The sequence below is a fragment of the Emys orbicularis genome, chromosome 7, assembly GCF_028017835.1.
Source record: "Emys orbicularis isolate rEmyOrb1 chromosome 7, rEmyOrb1.hap1, whole genome shotgun sequence".
Lineage (NCBI taxonomy): Eukaryota > Metazoa > Chordata > Testudines > Emydidae > Emys > Emys orbicularis.
This window is the reverse complement of record NC_088689.1, coordinates 50,969,719-50,987,485: the sequence shown is the minus strand read 5'-3', so window position 1 is coordinate 50,987,485 and position 17,767 is coordinate 50,969,719. Positions and strand designations below refer to the sequence as shown.

The 17,767-nt window shown below is 43.7% G+C and overlaps 1 protein-coding gene across 2 annotated transcripts in view; it reads right to left on the bottom strand.

The window, feature by feature from the left end:
* Window positions 1–17,767, bottom strand: part of ANK3 (ankyrin 3) — a 305,045-nt gene that overhangs the window by 184,910 nt on the left and 102,368 nt on the right. For both annotated transcript variants that reach the window (XM_065407161.1, XM_065407162.1), the window contains exons 6-7: window positions 16,608–16,793; window positions 14,709–14,807 (exon numbers count right to left, since the gene is read on the bottom strand). In XM_065407161.1, coding sequence (XP_065263233.1) covers window positions 14,709–14,807; window positions 16,608–16,793 — 285 coding nt within the window. The remainder of the gene's footprint in view (window positions 1–14,708; window positions 14,808–16,607; window positions 16,794–17,767) is intronic.

Genomic DNA, 17,767 nt, shown 5'->3' with positions numbered 1-17,767 from the left:
GAGCTGATGCATCCATAACCAGCGACAAGGAGGGCTGTGGAAGGGGACTCCCCTGCACACTGCTCGGGGGTCGAGCCACCAGCGAAGGCACCATGACCACTGAATTCAAGCTGTCTCGCCCCGGATGGTAGGCCGAGGCGAGCCAAGCCTGCAACGGCCTGAGACGGAACCTGGCATGCAAGAAGCTATATGGCCGAGAAGACTCATGCAGCCTCTTGCTGTCGAGGTCAGGAATTGCTGAAGGCCCTGAATAATGCCCACGATAGCTCGGAAATGGGAGTCCGGCAGGAGGGCCTGAGTTTGAATGGAGTCCAGCACTGACCCAACTAATTTTATCCTTTGGGTCAGTTCTAGGGTCGACTTCTCCACATTGAGGAGGAGACCCAGCCATTCGAACGTACACCTCACCAGGCGGAGTTGGGACTACACTTGCTCTTTGGTGCAGTCCCAAAGTAGCCAGTCGTTGAGGTAGGGATATACTTGCACCTGCCGTTAACGGAGGAGAGCAGCCATGACTGACATGCACTTGATGAACACCCGGGGGACTGTTGAAAGGCCGAAGGGAAGGGCCGTAAACTGGTAGTGTTCATGGTTGACCATGAAGCTCAGGAAGCGCCTGTGTGCCAGATGAATTGCTATGTGGAAGTACGCGTCCTTCATGTCGAGGGCGACATACCAGCCTCCAGGATCCAGAGAGGGGATAATAGTGCCTAAGGAGACAATGCGGAACTTCAGCTTTACCATGAAGTTGTTGAGCCCACGCAGCTCCAGTATGGGCCTGAGGCCCCCTTTAGCCTTGGGGATTAGGAAATAACGGGAATAGAACCCCTTGCCTTCTGTGGAACCTCCTCTACCGCTCCCATGGCAAGGAGCCCCTGAACCTCCTGAATAAGGAGTTGCTTGTGAGGGGGTCCCTGAAGAGGGATGGGGAAGGGGGGTGGGAAGGTGGTAGAAGCGGAATTGGAGAGAGTATCCCATTTCCACTGTGCGAAGGACCCAGCAGTCTGAGGTTATTTGGGACCACACATGATGGAAGTGGGATAAATGATTCAAAAAGGGCGGGGAAGGATCCGGGGTTGAGTCCAGTAGGCCGTCCTCAGGCATCCCTTCAAAAGGCCTGTTTGGAGCCTGACGATGGTTTGGTCGGGCCCTGGCCTTGTCCCGACGGGGGATTAGAAGGCTTCCTTCTGCCATTCCGTCCCCTCCGCCTGTAGAAGTCCTGCCTCGGCCGAGGAAGGTAGGAGTGTTGTTGCAGCTGCTGGAGCTTGAAGTGCTTCCGCTGGGTTGCCGGGGTATGCATACCCAGGGACTTCATAGTCACCCTCGAGTCCTTAAGGCTATGCAGCTGAGAGTCGGTCTGTTCCGCGAACAAGCCCTCCCCGTCAAAGGGCAGGTCCTGCAGCGTCTGCTGAACCTCAGCTGGTAGGCCTGAGGCTTGTAAACATGAGGTGCGCCTCATGGCAATGCCCAAGGACAGGGTACACGCTGCTGAGTCTGCAGCATCCAGTGAGGCCTGGAATGAGGTCCATGCCACCGTCTTGCCCTCATCAACAAAGGCCCCGAACTCCTCCCTGGACTCAGGTGGCACAAGCTCCTTGAACTTGAGCATTGAGTTCCAGGAGTTGAAGTTATAACGGCTCAGGAGTGCCTATTGGTTAGCAATCCTGAGCTGGAGCCCCCCCATGGAGTACACCTTGCGGACAAACAAGTCCAGCCGCTTGGCGTCTTTTGACTTGGGCGCTGGGGCCTGCTGTCCCTGCCTCTCTTTCTCATTCACAGCTGCAACCACCAGCGAGCAGGGTTGCAGGTGCGTGAAGAGATAGTCGTACCCCTTCGAGGGCATGAATCAGTTGCGTTCAACCCCTTTGGCTGTATGGGGAATGGAGGCCGGTGTCTGCCAGATGGTTTTGGCATTGGCTTGAATGGTCTTGATGAGGGGCAGGGCCACCCTCAACGGATCTTCCGGGGCCAAAATGTCTAGCACCGGGTCCTCCGATTCCACCACCTCCTCGGCCTGCAGGCCCATGTTGCGCACCATCCTGCACAGAAGGTCCTGGTGGGCACGCCTGCTATGGCCCTTCCCCCCATATCAGGGTGTCCAGGGTCTGAACAGCCCCAGTTCCGCTCCGAATACCGAGACCCCGTTTCTGAGCCTGAGGAATGGGATCGGGACTGTGAGGGCCAGGGTGGTGCCGTGCAGACCTGCTCTGGCGAGCAGCGCCGAGAAACTGGAGAGCAGTGTCGTGAGGCTGGGGAGTGGTGCCACGACACGGCGTGGTGCCGGGATCTAGAGCGGTACCGCGACCTGGAGCTGTGCCGAGATGGTGAATGGCACTGTGACCGGTACCGAGTTCTGGACCTGCTCTGTGAAGGCGACTGTTGTACAGAGCGGCGCCGTGACCAGGAGTGATGACACGATTGGGAGCGGTGCCGCGAGTGCGACCGGCGCCACAATGGGGACTGATGCTGGGACCTTGAATGTGCCGAGGTTCAACCGACTATGCCAATGGTGCAGACGGTCGGATCAATGCGGGCTTGCCTCAAGATGGTGCCACATGCTGAGGCACTGGAGGCTTGGTGTGGAGCAGAGGAGACCCCGGTGCTGTTATGGTGATGAGGTCCCTCGCAGCTGCAAAGGTGTCCGGAGTGGATGGCATCTGCACTTCCACAATGCTGTGGGTGGGGGAGTCCAACGGCACCGGACTCGACTGTTCCCCTTGTGGGACTGAAGTCGACGGTGCCGTATCCACAGCGTTAGTGCCCGGGCACCCCTCTCTGGACCACGCCCGATTGGCCGCTCCAGGGGGGGTGGGTATCCACGCAGGAGAGTCACTCTTCTCCTGCTTCCGGTACCGCTTTGGTGCTGGGGAGTAGGAGCGATGCTGGGCCAAATCTGCCAGTTTCGGTGCCGGGGAGCGGTGGTGCCACACGTCTTGGCCAAAGTCCATCTGCAGTGCCGGTTCCACCACTGCCGCTGGGGTGCTACACACTGAAGCACTCGGTGCCGAGTCCTGCTGCACCGAAGGAGGCTGGGGTCCAAGTGCTGCCTCCATAAAGGAGCTGCTTAAGACAAAAGTCCTGCTCCTTCTTGGTCCTAGGACGAAACCCCTTGCAGATCCCCTTACAGATCCTGCACTTTTCGGCTTGGTGAGCCTCCCCCAGACACTTCAGACAAGAGTCGTGGGAGTCACCCATTGGCATGGGCTTGGGAGCAGGATTTGCAGGTTTTGAATCCCGGGGACTTGGGCATGAGAGCCCTCCCAAGGGAAAGCAGTCGGGGCGGAGGGAGACACCCCCCCAACCCAACTGCTACTAACTACAACAAAAACAAAAAGAAAACTACAAGAAAGAACAAGAACAGCTACTATGAGACTCAAGCTAGGGAAATGTGGAGAACTTGCTAAGCAAGATGCCACAGTTCCAACGACCATCATGGGCGGTAAGAAGGAACTGAGGGGACACCGGGTCAGCATGGTCATATATTAAGTTCCATGGAGGCGCGACTCCAGGGGGCTCCACAGCCGACCCAACGGATGCAGCTAGGGGAAAAACTTTCCCATGGCCGTGCACGCGGCGCATGCGCACACCTAATTGGAATCAATATGAGCAATCACTCAAAGAAGAATCAATGTATTTGAAAATGTGGAAAACATCCAAAAATATTTAAATAAATGGTATTCTATTATTGATTAACTGCAATTAATTTTTTTAATTGCTTGACAGCCCTAATTTTTTTCCAAATCCAATTTATCAAAATATTAGAATGAGTTTTGATTTTAAAAGACCCTCCTTTTACTTCCGGATTGAGAGCAGGTTCTGAGAAGGGTTTAATATTGACATTGGAGGGATGCATGAAAGAACAGCTGATGACTGCCAGACTGTCATGCCAGGAATTTGCTATAGAACTAGGAGAAATCCCCTTTCTCCTTGTCACTACAGATACTATGAGAAGTATTACTAAATTTCTAGCTTTTGTGTATTTAAGTTCTCAGCCATAACATTGCACAATATATCTTTTCTGCCAGTGAAATATTTTATGTATCTATACAACTATATGGCTATATATACATATATATATACACACACACACACACACACACACACACACTGTACAATGTCCACTATGAAAATTCAATATTCACTACCCCAGGAATCTTCCTTTGTTTAGAATTTTGAGATGCCACAGTACCACCGTCATTGCTGAGGACTAAATCATGGCACCCGACATGCATGCACAGACTGCAGTGAGATAGACTGTGATTCTTCTGAAATGAGAAAATGATATATATTTTCCTCTTTCCCAGGAAGCCTCAAAAGTAGCCCAGAATTCTTAAGCTTTTTTCTCAGTTTTATGTAATACCTGGCCTATTTTTAAGAATTTTTTCTCTGGACTCAAGATGCGTGAAATAAAAATGTTATAGAAAAAAAGAGGAGTATGCTACTGCAAAGGACAATTATACAAGACAAAAACCAAATAATAAGGAAAATAACAGGTTCTCTTGTCATGCTTCTGACACTTATTTGCGGCCAGCTCCTCACGATGTGTTAATGGTATTCTGCTACACAGCAGTATGGTTATCAGTATTGCATGTTGCCTATATAATCCACTTAAAAACACTAAAATATGAATGTTTATTATGAGGTCATATAAGGGACCTCAGTTTTCCTTAGATAGTTTGCACTATTTGGAGTCCTGACTGAAACAGCAGAGAAAGAGAGCGAAACAGTATGAAACTGCAAATGCACTACATTCCAGTTACAGATGAAGAACTTTTCTTTCGTCATCAAGAATTGCCTCTGCAGATTACCTATTCTCATAACACTGCTGAGCAATTATAGTCCTTAGTGGAGGGTTGAGGATTGCTTAGTTAAATGAAGGCTGATCTCTTGAAAAAAGAATCAGTTATCTCCTAAATCGAGAGTGTTGAGTGAAGGTGTGACTTGAGTTCCATGAGGCAGCTTTATAGAAGTTAGAGGTAGAGACATTCATTCCTCAATCACATAAGGAAATCTACCATAGACCTAACAGGATAGACTCACCTTCTTGGCCACAACAGGACTGAATACAGAGTTTAATCCATTTACACAATCCCCAAACAGAGACCGACTCCCCCATGGACTTGTGTCCGAAATGCTACAAACAACCTTGGAGACTTGTTACTCAGTGTACCCTATTTATATCCAGCTTATGCAGCCTGCCTTCCCCTTCTAAACTAATGTTTCAGGAAGGAGACAGGGAGGCTTATTGAGGCTTACTGATTAAGACAAGACTACTTCAGAGAGTACATCAGGGAAGAATTTAGGGTGATGGCTCAACATGACTTTATACTAATGGAAGTCTGGGAATGGAGGATGGACTATACATAGCTGTATTTCACTCACCCTCCTAGGTTATGAAAGAGCTATGAGGAATATCACTTCAAGGGAGATGTTCTAAAGGAAACATTCCCCATGGACTCAAAGTAAGAGTCTTTAAGACCCAGAAAGGTGGAGTGGTGACATGAGTCCCCTAAGTAAACTCTTCATACTCACATGAATTCATTGTCCTTGGGTAAAAGAATGATAAACTGCTATGGAAGGTGAACGTTAATAGTAACAGAGCAAGTCCTAATTTTCTTAAGAGAGCAAACAGTCCAGAATACAAAGAATTGAAGAAGTTATAAAATATGTCTCTCTGCATTCGGCCCATATGACAAAGACTCTCTAGTTTAGTACGTGTCCTACTTGTAGAAGTCTTCCTTTACTCCAAGCAAACTTGCCGCAGTTTGTCTAAGTATTCAAGATGTGTACCTACCAGGGTGCTAAGATTCAGGCTGTTAGGAGTGGTGGTTCTGGGACTGGATGAAGACTGACCCTGCTTCTGACATACAAAGTCCACAGATGATGAAAAGAAGAATGATGGTCTGATGCACTGACTAAGAGATTTGAATATCAAAACCGGAGAGCCTATGTTGTATCTATGAATCCACGCTTCACCTTTCTGGTAACTCCAGGAAACAGAGGAATCAGTTAGAAAGTACACATCACTCCACTCCATGATGAATGCATCTGTCACTAGCCTGCCACTCAATAATTGTACAAAGGACATCTGGTATCATCCTGGAGGCAAACAGATTGAGAACCTGTGATGCTCCCTTTCCAGAATATTGCATTCACCAACAAAGTTTTCAAGTGCCACTGATATTTGCTCTGATGACTGAAATTCAGGTAATCTAAAAGATAGTTTCTCTCTGCCAAGCAAATGGCAAAAAGTGAAAGATCTGATGAACTATGAAGCAGTGCCAAAGTTAACTTGTCATGGCTACACCGGGGCAGGTGCACAGGGGCCCATGCAACTTAGGGGGCCCAGGGAGCACTGGAAGTTCTAGCTGGGATCCATGGATAAAACTATACCGACAGAAATCAGGCCTAAATGTTCACTTCTCACATGGGCGAGGGCACTGTGGAATCCCCAAGCCCCACTCCACGTGATGGAATCCACAGAAGCTCCTCTCAGGGCCAGGGACTGCCACGAAGCCTTGAGCCAGGGGAAGGGGAAGCTTGGCTGTTCTTTTGGTCCAGCCTGGCAGGGAGCAGCAGTGCAGGAGGGAGAGCCTGTGCCACCACCACTCAGGCAGAGGTACCTGGTCTGTGTACTCCTGCCCACTCCAGGCTGCGATGGCAACTGTCTCCCGGGTACCCCAGGAGGGGAAGGAGAGCAGGTCTGAATATGGAGCATAGAGGGAGGGGATGGGGAGGAGGAGTAACTGTGGGGCACAGAGGGGAGGACCCTAAATCCCTTCCTCCATGGAAGCCTTGAGACAGCAGGGAGGGCTAAGGTAAGGAACGGGGCAGGTGAGACAGGGACTCCTGGGAGGGATAGTAGGGGGTCTCCCTCAAGGGCTGAGATCCTGGGAGCAGGCCAGAAAAATGGACCTACAGCAGATAGTTCATGAGTTTACAGAATGAAAGTCTTGCAAAATGTGATTCAAATAGGAGAGGAGAAAATGTCAGTATTATATGTTGCACTATACTGTTTCACAGCCGTTCACATTTTGAGAATTGTTATCAAGTACTGAACAGTTGAATTGCCAGGTTTGGTGCTATAAATAAATGGAACACTCATTAAAATTTGAGGGAGAGGGCCCACAATAAAAACCTGCACAGGGTCCCATATTCTGTTCTTCCACCACTGCTTGGCTACATATATGAAGGGAGCAAGCCAGCCTCCTCTCTTTGGCAGTTAAGTAATATTTTGGGGCTTCACAGCCTGGCAGGCTCTGATGCCTTCAGCCTTTTATGTAAGAAAGGAAAATTCTCAATATTTGCTGTATGGCTTGAAGCTCCAATGATGTCTGGATTCCCTGAGCTTCAACAGGTCACAAGAGTCAAAACTGTCTAGAACATTTCCCCAGTTCAGGTTTTACTCAGGTTATCACTACATATTGACATGGTTGGCAGAATGGAAATCCTCAAAGGACATTGCCAAACAGATGAGAGCTTATAGAATTTGTTGAGGCACAGCCAGCAATGCTAGCAAGCTGTCTCCTCCTGAGCTACATCCTGTAAATTGGACAAGGTTGCAAAGGCCTCATCCTCAGGATGATGAATGAAGTCATACATAATGAATGCAGGAACTCAGAAAAGACTGGGCAAAGCTCTCTTATTAAAGGGCTAGTCCAGGAACTTTTCTATTGGTATATAAAAGCCTCTCATCAAGTCATTTTCTGCATCGGGTTGAAGGTGGACATTTCCTGGTTGAACCTGAGGCCCAGACTCCTGAACAATAGCCAGATTATATCCAGGAAAGAAGAACATGGAATGGAAGCCACGATGAGACAGGAAACCCGGGAAAACATGAACTACTTGATCTCTTAGTTGGAGCACCACTATCACCAGGTCTCCAATAGCGGCATAACAGATAATGACTCTCCGTATCACCATATAAAGTTTTAATCTAGGTGGGCTATGTGCTCTACAAACATAAAAGAAGGCGCACAGTTCCTGCCCTAAAGAGTTAATATTAGCTTTCTTTAGTCTAATACGGCATGGAAATCTCCTTGTGTCTTTAAGACTAGGAAGCACTGGGAATAAAAACCCAGCTCTCCCTGAAAAGGATGGGAAAGGAGCAAAAGGAGGAGGCATGGAGAGGAACTGAATGGAATAGTCCTTCCATTCTATATCCAGTATGGTGCGGGGCTCTCAAACTTTCAAGCAAAACAGTTGCCTGGTATTGGATGCTGCAGGTGGAGCCAGAATTGAGAGAAACTGGTCTCTCTCATTGTTCGCAACACCTGTGAAGTTTCACTTATTGTGGATGTCCAGAGAGGCCTTTCTGAGGTGTCTGATGTCTCAAGGACTGCCCTAATGTGAGTAGGCAGTTATCTGAAGGAAATTTCCTGAAGAAAGACTAAAGAAGGTAAGAGAATGGTGCAGTTATGTGGTCTCCTTGACTCTCTCGAGACTCCCATCTGTCCTCAGGCTTAAAAAGTCCAGTTTCGTTCAAAAGCAGGTCAAACACCTGGCATGAACCCTTTGTGATGGGCCAGAGCTCCAAAACCATCAGCAGCAGTGGAGAATGTGTTTTACCACACATTTGGTCATGGTATCCAGCATGCTGTAGGATACACTTGACGGGAATGCCTGGAGACATCCCAGCCCTCCATCTTGATATATTTCATTTCACCATATTAATCATCAGATAGATGGCTTAGGAGGCTGAGAAGCATACATCAGCTATAAAAACTCTAGCTGGACATTGGTGTTCGAAAACAGGCATTTCAAAGGTCCAGAGTGGCTGATGAATAGGCTTCTGAAAAAAAAAAAAAAAAAGAATCTGTACTGATGTAGCATTTGACAAAGATAATCATTTCTCTTAGCCACACAGAAGGACTGAAGCAGACATGAACCACAGGTCTTTTGCGGGTTCTTCAAATTCTTTACTTCTGTTTCACTACCAAATTTGGAACATCAAAGACCACTGCCAAATGAGATAATGGGTCTTGGGAATTGTTTACAGTCATCAGGAAGAGAACTAGAGATTGCTATCACATGTTCAACTAGCTAAGAGAAAGAAGGAGGATGACTTCTGAGTCCCTCAAAGATATTCTACGTTCTCTTCCTCTTCTTTAGACAGCATAAGATTATCTTCTCAGTTAAACACTGAAGGGAAGCAGGCTGAGGAGATGTGGACTCAGTAGTGAAGTACAGTGCACTTGTGTGCAAATATCTTATTTGTAATGGCCCTTAGATGGATGGACATATGATGGCTGTTGTTTCATGGGCCAAAGAGCATGATGTCCATAAGGCTTAGAAGCTTCTGGTGATATTACTGAAGATCTTAAGACTATACCTCCCCAGAGTGATCCAGGGAGCTTGTATCTGAGGTGCCAAAAGATCTAGAATGGGCCCTTCTAATCTCAGATTGGCATGGATCTGAGAATTGCCAAAATGAGCCCCTGGTACTATCTCAGTTTAAATTGAGACTATGTATGGAGACCCCCAGATCTGAGCCTCTGCAACAGGGGCAGAAGGAATCAGATGAGATATGGGACTGATTGTACTGGACAGTTCTGGAGAAAATCTCCCACTGGCCCAGAGTGGCCGATGGAATTCCATCTCCCTGAGCCCCAGTCAGGACTGAGGCAACACATAGATATTAGGGAGTTGCTGGAGCTCAGGGTCCAAAGTCACACCTCATCAACCATCAGATTTAAAGAGTCTGGAACTGAAGCAGATTCGGGTCCAATTCTCAATTTCAAGGGCCCACTCAGAGTCAACAGGTGCCCAGATCTGCAGGGATTATAACACCTATAAGAGGCCCTGGATCTATGCCTATTCTTCTTAAGTGCAGAGAAAAGTGGGAAGCATAGCTGAGAGGCAGGAAGGTGTTGGCTGGCAAGGGGTGAGGACAGCAGCTGCTGCCTTGCTTCACAAGGGACACTGCTACTGACAGTACAGCAATACTGCTATAGGCACAGAGGTGTTAGCCTTCTATGCACACAACAAAAACTCTTGTCAGGCCCTTATCTTCTCCCATCATCATTTTTGCAACTTTCTCTTCTCTGGCCTCCCTAACACGCACGTTGCCTTCCTTCAACCCATTAAACACACCACTGCTAAAATCCTCTTTCTTGCCCATTATTCTAGCCAAGTCCTCCCCCTTCCTAAACACCTCCACTCCCTTTTATACCACCTCAGATTCAAGCTTCTTGCCCTCACCCTCCAGGCCCTTCATAGCTCTCCCCCACCCTTCTTTGTCCAGTCTTTTCCCACTTCCTTGCCACAAAATATATTAGCTACCCTTGACTGCCCATTTAGCCACTTCTCCCACATCTGTCTCTGCACCTTCTGTCACACTGCCCCCTGTCCATAAATGACCTCTGAGAATTGATTCATAAGGTCACCCCCTTCTGTCCTCCAAATACCTCTTCAAAACTCTCTGCTTCCATAATGCCTACAAGATACTACTAATTATGGCTCAGGTGAAGGGCAGCCAAGTATAACTGATGCATATGTATTTTAAAAAGGAAGTATATAAAATGGCAGATTTTCAAAGGCACAAAGGGTATCTAGGCACCCACTTCTCATTGGGCGTCTGCTCTTTCTGCCTTTGAAAATCTCCATATGATATATAAAAAAGCTTGCATGTATTTTGATTGCACCCCTCTCCCACACCCTTAGTATGTTGCTTGTCTTCTTAGACTGTAAGATCTTCAAGATTGGGTCTTTTATTCCTGTATGTGTGGCACCCAGAATATTATGGGTGCTATTTGAATAAAAAGAACAATAAAAGGTGCCCATTGCCCAGGTAACAGTGGGGCAACTAGTGCGTACAAGTCATTTTTGTCACCCCTTGAAGTCTGGCTGCGTAGTAGGCACAGTATCAAGCTAGGGCTACTATTGCCTAGTGCTCAGGTCTGTAAAGTATTCTTCGCATGTAACGGTTGCTTCATTTGTCTATAAATTCACTGCTGTACCAGTACCTACCTCATCTCTCTGTAAAGCATTTTCACTACCCGCAGTATGAAAAGTACAAAAAAGCAAACTCAACTCTACACTGTTATTTACTCTATGATTGCTTCTGTCACTGCCAAGTTTTCTAGATTTTACAGCCAGACACCAACCACAAAAAAGTGATTAGAGATGTGTCCTGCTGATGCTCCTGCCCAGCTTCATAAGCACAAGAAGCAGTTCAGGGCTCTGAGTCACCCAGTCAGCCCGACTGTTCTTCCAGGCAGACATCCGTGTGTCAGCACTTCTTCAGTTAATTGAATAGCGAGCTTGCTTTTGTGCTCATGACAACAGCTGATGGGGGAGAACATGGAACTTCAGAAGACTGAGGGTTTTTTTCTTACTGCTTTTGATCTGCTCCTTGATCAGTGTCCCTAATCCAAAACTGAGTTGCTGAGGCATAAGATCTATGATTATTTTAATATATTAGGCCTTGTATGAGACTGGTTAGTAACACTAATCCCTCCCCTGGTTTCTGAAGTAGGACAGGGTTGACCTCAGGCCCCTCCTTCCCTTGCCCCTTTAATTAGCACTTGTCAAATATTTGAGACTCAGCTTCATGAAAGCTTTAAATTTCCTAATACTGCAGTTAATTTTAGTAAATTTAGTGGTCATGAAAATAAGAGACCAATATTACTAGTGAAAGCCATGGATAAAATGGTTAGCAGCTTGCAGGCTTCCAAGAAACCTTTGCAAACACATCTTAATCTTAGCCTGTGAACATCCTGTTTTCCAATCTTGGGCCCCTCCTAAGCCGATATTGTAAATTACTGTTAATGATGGAATGTTCTAGTGATGTGGAAAACAGTCATTAGGTTGTGCCAGAGACTACTGAGTTCATTCATGACCTGTGTTAGAGTTGACCTTTCACATTTAATATTGCACTATGAGCTTGACTCAATACCCCTTGGGAGTTCATCCACTGATTTCAAGAGGCATTGGATCAGGCCCTAAGATAGTGTCATTCAGCTTATTGAACTTAAATTATGTAGTAAAATGTTGAACAATACTGCAGTGAACACACTGTAGCCAACAACAGAACCTGAGTGAACCCTTTTCACCTCAATACCTACTAATAGCTTATGGATCAAAGGATGTCTCAAATCATAATTAGAAAGTACTGTACTCTATTCAAACCCTCCGTTCATGTCTTGTCACCCTCCCCAAAAACTTCTAATGATAATGATGGGAGATATGTGCAAGCAACATAGGGAGGTACAAGCCAAGAATCTTAAAGTGTTCAGTGTTCAGTTTTTGACTTTCTGTTAAGTCCTTTAGGCCAGAAAATAACTATTTTAAATAAACACAATTATAATAAATAATGTAAACCAATGAAAAATAAAATAAATCTTTTGCCAAAAAAAAAATAATCTGTGTTACTTAATAATATGGTAATTGATGTGTTTCAGATTTACAGCCTATCAAACTAAAAGGAAATTTCTACTCAGAACAATATTACACTTTTTATCTACTACTCTATGCCTCATGGTGCACACATTCAAAGTGGTAATACAGTATTTTTGGTTGTAAAGTGTAAATCATCCTGATGTAAATGACAGAAGACTAAAATAAAAAAATAAAAATTAAAAAGTCTCCTGCCCATGCCTCCTCACCCACTATCATTCTCCCAATTTCCTGCTTCCTCTGCATTTTTTGTCCCTTATGCTTAAGTCTCCTGCCCATTGCATTCTCCCTCCTTACCCTCCATATTATACTGTTCCTGCAGTCTCATTCCCTTCCCACACACATTCCTTTGTGTCCCTGCTTGCCATTCACATTCTATTGCCCCTGTATTCTCCCTCCCTTCCATGCTACATTTTCTTGACCCACCTACATTTCTCTGAGCCAATCTCGCTCATATTCCTCTGTGTCTAGAGTTTCTCTTGCCACAAGACTCCTTCCTAGCTTTCTTTACATTTCCCAAACATCTAGTCTTATTTCCTACCCCTCCAGATTTCCCTATCCTTTATCGAGTGCTGGCTGGATCTCTCTCACACAAAGTGAAGATGCAACTGTCATATTCACTAAGGGCATCCTGGTTTCAAGTTCATTAGAAACAACTGGAGATGGCAGCCATTTTCAATAGGGGCAGCCTAACGGCCACCAGACTGGATGCAGTACTCCAGTTGAGGCCTTATCAGTGCTGAGTAGAGTGGCAGAATTATTTCTTGTGTCTTGCTTAAAACACTCCTGCTAATACATCCTAGAATGAGGTTTGCTTTTTTTGCAACAGTATTACACTGTTGACTCATATTTAGTTTGTGATCCACTATAACCCCCAGATCCTTTTCTGCAGTACTACTTCCTAGGCAGTCATTTCCCATTTTGTATTTGAGCAATTCCTAATTGTAGTACTTTGCATTTGTCCTGATTAGATTTCATTCTATTTAATTCATACCATTTCTCAATTTTGTCAAGAACATTTTGAATTTTAATCCAGTCCTCCAAAGCACTTGCAACCCCTCCCAGGTTGGTATCATCCTCACACTTCAAAAGTTTATTTTCTACACCGTTATCCAAATAATTTATGAAGATATTGAATAGTACTGGACTCAGGAGAGGTCTCTACGGGATCCCATTCAATATGCCCTTCCAGCTTGACTGTGAACCATTGATAATTAATTACTCTCAGAGTATGGTTTTCGAACCAGTTGTGCATCCACCTTATAGTAGGTTCATCTAAGCTATATTTCCCTAGTTTGTTTATGACAAGGTCATGTGAGACAGTAACAAAAGCCTTACTAAAGTCGAGATATATCACATTGACTGATGCTCCCCATTCACAATGCTTGTTACCCTGTCAAAGGAAAATAGTAGGCTGGTTTGACATGATTTGTCACCTTATCACCTTATTATCTTCTACGTGCTTACAAATTGATTGTTAGATTATTTGCTCCATTATTTTACCGGGTACCAAAGTTAAGCTGACTAGTCTATGATTCCCTAGGTGGTCATCATTCCCCCTTTTAGAGATAGGTACTATATATTTGCCCTTTCCCAGTCCTCTAGGATCCCTCCCATCCTCCCCAAATTCTCAAGATAATCGCTAATGGCTTAGACATATCTTCAGTCAGTTCCTTAAGTCAGGCTCTGCTGACTTCAAGACATTTAACTTGTCTAAGTAATTCTTAACTTGTTCTTTCCTGGCTTTAGCCTCAGATGCTATCCCATTTACATTGATGTTCACTATGCTAGTTATCCAATCACTGCTTTTTTGGTGAAAACTGAAACAAAAAAGGCATTTAACACTTTGGCCATTGCTGCGTTTTCTGTTATTGTCTTTCCATCCGCATTTAGTAATGGACATACACTGTGCTTGGTATTCCTCTTGCTTCTAATGTATTTATAAAATGTTTTCTTGTTAGCCTTGATGTCCTTAGCTAGTTTTATCTTGTTTGTGCCTTGGTCTTTCTAATTTTGTCCCTACATCCCTGTGTTGTTTATTTATAGGTCATCTTTTGACCTAGTTTCCACTTTTTGTAGAACTCTTTTTTGAGTTTCAGATCATTGAAGATCTTCTGGTTAATCCAGGGTGGTCTCTTGCCATACTTCCTATCTTTCCTACACCAATACTGAGACTTACAATTATATCAAAACAGTTGGTCGACAGAGTCTACAGCCATGGTAAGAATAATGCATGTGTCCCTATCTCTGAATGGGAATGTTTCAAAAAGTTTCTTATACAAATTGAACATAGCTGTGAGATTTACTCTTACCCTTGCAGTGAAGTCCACAGCAGCACTCCGATTTAATAGCAATGTAGCGACATTAATATTTCCATAGTGAGCCGCTATGTGGAGCGGAGTAAAACCACTCTGGGGGAAAAAAAGAAATTTAATAATATTTTTAATGTCTTCTTGTTCCTGCAATATTTGTGTGACAGGACTGACAAAAACTAGCAAGCAGAATATGCAAGTTAATATTCCATTCTATCCTAGTATTCACTCACTGGCAGGTTACATGAAATCATATTACTAAGCAAAAGAGGGAAAAAATAACAATTATTCTACAAGAACAGGACTAGGATAAGACTTTTAGTTATTCCAGATAAACATTAGAAGACATTTGAATTTAAAAAATTATCCTTCTTTTAAGAGGAGAAATTAATTTCTAACCAGAAATATCTACTTGTTATCTATATTATTTTAGCCTTGCAAGTAAAATTGTTCTTAGTGATTCTTTGCAGAAGTTCAGAAGCAAGTCACTTCATGATACTTGCTAACTAGATTTTATAAATTCAAAGGAAATGCTAATTAAAACAACATCAAAGACCATTTTAAATGATTAATGTGGCTTTCCCCCCCCCCCCCCCCAAGGGTTAGTACTATAAAGATCACTCTCCCACTGTGGGCAATCACACTGGGTTACGTTAAGACACCACAAATTGTCAGCCTAATTAGAAAATGCCTAGTCGATAACATCACTTCAGCAATTTTTTTTTTTTACATATTTATGTAATTTTACTTCCTTTTAAAAAAATGCTAAAACATGCAGCAATTCAATCAGTCCCCCAAAGTATGAAACCTTATGGGAACTAGATGCATTTCTAAACTGTTAGCAAGCCTTTTAGCCATGCTAGCTTTCACTGCCTCACCTTAAGAGTTTTGCAGATTTAGTACCACTCTAAGATCATTTTATTTGCTGACACCATCAAGGGTAAGTGTCATGCAGAAGCCTAAAGAATCAGTCCTGGATGCAAAATGTGACAGGGTTATCTGCAGCTCTTCACACAGATGATAAACATCTACAGTATTAGAACTTCAGAAACCTTCATTTTACGCAATATGACTCTTTTATTATGGTAATTAGTTCCAAAGAATGCTTACTCCTACTTTTAGAACCCTAGTTTTAGCTGCAGAAAGCCCTGGTAACTAAACTACAGTCTTCTCTAGAACATGCTACTTTGTTTAGTCTAAAGCAGGTATCTATCCTATAAAAGGCAATGCAGAGCGGAGGAGAAAGAAATGATGCAGCAGCACTAAGTTATGAAAGAGTGATGATGCATATATATATTTATATATACCTCCGTTGTTCTATTCACCAGCATCTAGGTTAACACATTGGGAAGCAAAGAGGGGAAAAAATGAACGGTTAGTTGACCACTGCTGACATGGATGCGAAAAGCTTCATGATAGCTGTCTGGCAGGGAAGCTATGGTGAAAGCACAATCGGCACAGAAAGGAAGCTAGACCAGATGGAAACTGAATGATCATCTATTTTAAATGTTAATTGTTACACTTCTCTAAGAGGTTTTAAAGTAATAGGATTACACACAATTTTAATCATATGACTATTTTATTAATTACATGTTCTCTACTGCACACTACTGATACTAGCCTTCATTTCAAATGCAACCAATCATTTGAATAGTATTTTCCTTGGTTTTTTTTTTTTTTCTGTTTACATGATCTCTGCTCACGATATTAACCCTGATTTTAAACAGAGGAGAAAAAAAATACAAACGAAACTGTATTACTTATAATGTGAAATAGAGGGGGGACAAATGTAATTCCTTGAAGCAAACACTTTCTTAAAGGAACTCGTCGCCTGGTATAAGCCATGTAGTTAGTACATATCTTTGGGCCTGTCTCAGCCTATTTCTTTTTACAACTAACCTTTGACTCCACATCTGCATTATGGTCATTCTGCAGCAACAGAGCAGCAGCCTTTGTGTCATCCTTGCGGGCAGCAATGTGGAGAGCAGGAAGACGGACTTTTCCCTTTGTATCATTTTCAAGCAACAGTGAAACCACCTGGTCATGGCCTTGTTGCAAGGCTACTGCCAAAGGTGTGAAACCATCCTGTAAACAAATAATAATGACACTCGAAAGATATTCAAAGACTACCAGAACAAAAATCAAACTGGTAACATTCATATCAAAAATAATAAAACTCAAAATCGGAGGTAATGTGTAAGGTGTTGTTATGTGGAGTCCCGTCTACTCAGACTGAGTGTAACAGAGATACGAGGCCATAAAACTGGAGTAAAGTATTAGTGAATCAGGCCCTAAGAGTTTCAATTAATCTGTGACTTAAGACTGGCTGTATACAAACATAAAAGGAGACGACAAATAACTGTATGAGGCTTGAAAGAACAACAAGACAAGTTACTAAAAGAACCAACACGGAAGTATATACAAGAATAAAAACTGAAATTATGTTGAATTATAAATGTTAATTATGTCCTGTAGCAATGTATCTTCCTTCCCTAAAGAGCTGTTTGAAATAAATAATATTTTTTTCTGAATAAATTAAACTCATCTCTATACACTGCATTAATTTTTGAAATATGGGGAATTTAAAATCCACTGAAACTTGCTAGGAATTTAAAAAAGTCTTCAACTATGTAAATTATTTCATTCCACTACAAAGTTCATCTGCCCATTCATGAACATTAATTCTTAAGTAACATTTCATCCTTTCATCAACCGTAGAGGAGTTATTTTAACACCAGAAGAAATAGTAGACCAAGAAAATGGGGTAAATGGAAGAATTTGAGAGGTGAAAAACAGAATTAAGACAATGGCTTAACAAACCTTACAGTGGGTACCTCTAAATGCAGAAAGATGAGAATATTAGATGCTTGTAGCTGATTTGGATATTTTACCAAACAAACAAAACTTTTAGCCAGTAGAGAGCACCATCTTGATGCTGACACTCCCAAAACTAAGTGGGCAGAAACTGTTCATCTTCTATGAAAGCTTTCCAAAAAAGATTTAGGTTTTTTTATCTGAATTTTTTAATGAAAATTTCAAAATTTTGCATTTCAACATTT